This window comes from Rhagoletis zephyria, unplaced genomic scaffold (assembly GCF_001687245.7).
Source record: "Rhagoletis zephyria isolate East Lansing unplaced genomic scaffold, Rhagoletis_zephyria_1.1 Rzeph_scaffold_04129, whole genome shotgun sequence".
NCBI classification, from domain to species: Eukaryota; Metazoa; Arthropoda; class Insecta; order Diptera; family Tephritidae; genus Rhagoletis; species Rhagoletis zephyria.
The window spans coordinates 1,082-4,134 of NW_016161212.1; the positions used below are offsets into that span (position 1 = coordinate 1,082).

A 3,053-nucleotide genomic window follows, 5' to 3' on the forward strand; every position below is an offset into this window, starting at 1 on the left:
GAAGCGCGTAAGTCGGCGCGTTGATAACATTCCCTTGCAAACGTTGATGAAGCGCGCGTAATTAAGTTGTGCCGCGCTGTGACGGCAACTCAGTGAGAGGCGTAAAATGTCATTGGAAATAAGATGCGCGATAACGCTGCACTGACAACTAGTAATTACAGAGAATTTTTCATATTTAATTTGCATATACACGAGTAAGACACGCTCCACTCGCGACGTCAACACCTACAATTACTCGTGTTAAACTTTATATCAATTGAATGCTTTCATTAACATATAAAATGCTTGTGCACGCAAGTTTGCGATTTCAACGATGCATGCAAAAAGTTCACATTCAGTCTATCGCCAGCGACTCGCGCGCTTTGAACGAGCATACTAGAGGCGCAAAAATGCGCCAACCACTAAACGCCGCTACTCTGCAAGAAGCTGTAATTGTTCTCGCGGAGTTATTATTGCTGCTCACATGCCACTGGCTGCCTTGCCAGGCTGCTGATAACAACGAACGGGATTTCACCAGCGACGTTTGCGCCGAGATTGCTGCGAATAGCACCTGCAACTGCACTTACAGCAGCAAATATGATTCAGCTTCTATAGGCTGCAGCAGCGCGGACGGTGGCACGCACATACAAATTTCAATTTACGAGAAGACCGATGTGGAGATATTTTGCACACCAGCAGTGGATACGTACCCGACTGTATCCGCAGAGCTGCTGGCGCGCGTACCGCTGCTTGGAGGGATGCGTAAGTCACTCTTTCTTGGCGTTCACCACTGTGTGCGCTTCACCGAGTTGTTGGCACACATGCAGTTGACGCACGTCAGCATTTTGCATGTACATGGTCTTGGAATGTTGCCTTTACTAACCGCACGACATTTCGGATATAACCTTAGCTTTTTGCAGACGATAAGTGATTTGGAGTTGCTGGCGCAGCCACAACAGCGCACATTGGACGCAGCCCAGCAGTTAGACGCTGATTTGTTTACTGCTTTTACGTCACTTTGGAGTCTGAAACTCGACTTGAACTTCACGCATTTGCCGCCGGGCATTTTTCGCCCACTGGGTGCCAATTTAATTGACTTGATGATATATGGCGGACTGCTGGAATTTCCACGCCCAGCGCTAGCACCACTCGCGTCTCTCAACTCGCTCACCATGATGCGTCATCAGCTGACGGATCGCTTACGCAAAGATGATTTTGAGGGGCTTGGCCTTCTCGAGATTCTTACGCTACATAGCTGCAGTATTTCCAAGCTGCCAGCGCGGATTTTTGAGCCACTGCCAGCGCTAAAGCGGCTGCGCCTAACCTCAAACCAAGTGCGGGAGCTTCCTACTGCGCTTTTCGTGGCACAAAAACGCCTACAGGTGTTGGACCTGAGTCGCAATGAGCTCGAATCGCTGCCACCTGGCTTATTTCACCCGTCCACAATGCTAGTGAGCTTGACTTTGTCACACAATCGTTTGCTGCAGCTCAGCGCGCATACACTACCTACACTACACGCGCTGGTAGAACTTAATTTGGATAACAATGGCTTGCGCGCAATCGCCCCCGGCAGTCTGGCGCAAGCGCAGCGGCTGGAGATACTTATGCTCTATAACAATCAGCTAAATTGGACAAGCGCAGAGGCGTGTGATGTGCTCGCGGGTCTGCGCAGCCTCAACACGCTTCAACTGCAGAACAACTCGCTACATACCTTATGCGCACAGCTGAGCGCGCCCAACCACACCACCAGCCGCCTGCGTTTGCTTGATGTACGATACAATAGCATAGCGCGCTTGCCCGCGCAGCTAATCCGCACGCTGAACGACAGCACGTCGCTGAAAGACTTGTATCTCTCGCATAATCCATGGACGTGTGACTGCAGCGCCGATTTGCTGCATGGCTTCGTAAAGCACAATCGCTTGCGTTACCGCGACATGCTTGAAGTGCGTTGCGACGATCCGCAGATGCCGCCGCTCGTTGAACTAACCTACCGCGACTTCTGCCTACCCGATCTAGGCGTGAGCTTGACATTTGTTTTAGCCTTCACTGTGCTTTCGGCCCTCATCCTGCTGGCCGTCAGCACCGCGCTTTGCTACTACAAATACAAGCTGCAGCTGCAAATCTGGCTTTACGCGCATCGGCTGTGCTTGTGTTGCATCAGCGAGACTGAACTGGATCGTGATCGTAAATATGACGCCTTCATCTCTTACGCGCATCAGGATGAGCACTTTGTCGAGCACGAGTTGCTGCCTGGCCTCGAGCATGGTACGCCGTCATTCAAGGTGTGCATACACGTGCGTGACTGGCTCGCAGGCGCCTTTATATCTGAGCAGATCATTGATTCAGTGGAACAATCGCGCCGCACAATTATTGTCTTGTCACAACATTTCATACACTCCGACTGGGCGCGCATGGAATTCCGCATGGCGCATCAGTGCGCCTTGAATGAGGGACGTACGCGCATCATACTGGTGATCTATGGCGACTTGGAGAACGCGGAGTTGCTGGATCAAGAGCTGCGTGCGTATCTGAAAATGAATACGTACTTGAAGTGGGGCGAGCCGTGGTTTTGGGAGAAGCTGCGCTATGCTATGCCGCATTCGCGCGTCCGCTGGGAGGGCGACGATTGCGGCGGGAGGATGCGTTCTGATGAGATTCCACTGCATGCGGCTATGCTGAGGGCATGAACAATGGGCGTGCTTTGTGCGGAGGTGTTTGCATTCGATTATTGTTTTATTTTTGTGAGAAGAATTGCATAATAAATGTTTATTTTCATTATGAATATTAAATAGTAAGTGATTACACTTGTAGATTAGAAATCGACATTAAATATGTTTTTAATGATTTATACTTTCTTTGAATATTTTTCGAAAAGCGACTACTTATCATTTAGTGAAACCAGAGTTGCCACATGTCTGATCTTAAGCGTAGAAAAATGTGAATCCACATATAGTCGACACGCATTTTTAAAAATATGAATTAAAAATTAAAAAAAATTAAAAAAGTTTTATAATAGTTTAACAATAGAGTTGCCGCTTGTATTTATTATACCCGAGCGCACTTGTGCACAAGGG

The 3,053-nt window shown here is 48.9% G+C and overlaps 1 protein-coding gene across 1 annotated transcript; it reads left to right on the forward strand.

The window, feature by feature from the left end:
- Positions 1-389: 389 nt before the first annotated feature.
- LOC108370293 (protein toll-like) lies at positions 390-2,666 on the forward strand. Its single transcript, XM_017625602.1, has one exon. It carries the CDS (start codon positions 390-392, stop codon positions 2,664-2,666), a length of 2,277 nt encoding a protein of 758 aa, XP_017481091.1.
- The last annotated feature ends 387 nt before the right edge of the window (positions 2,667-3,053 follow it).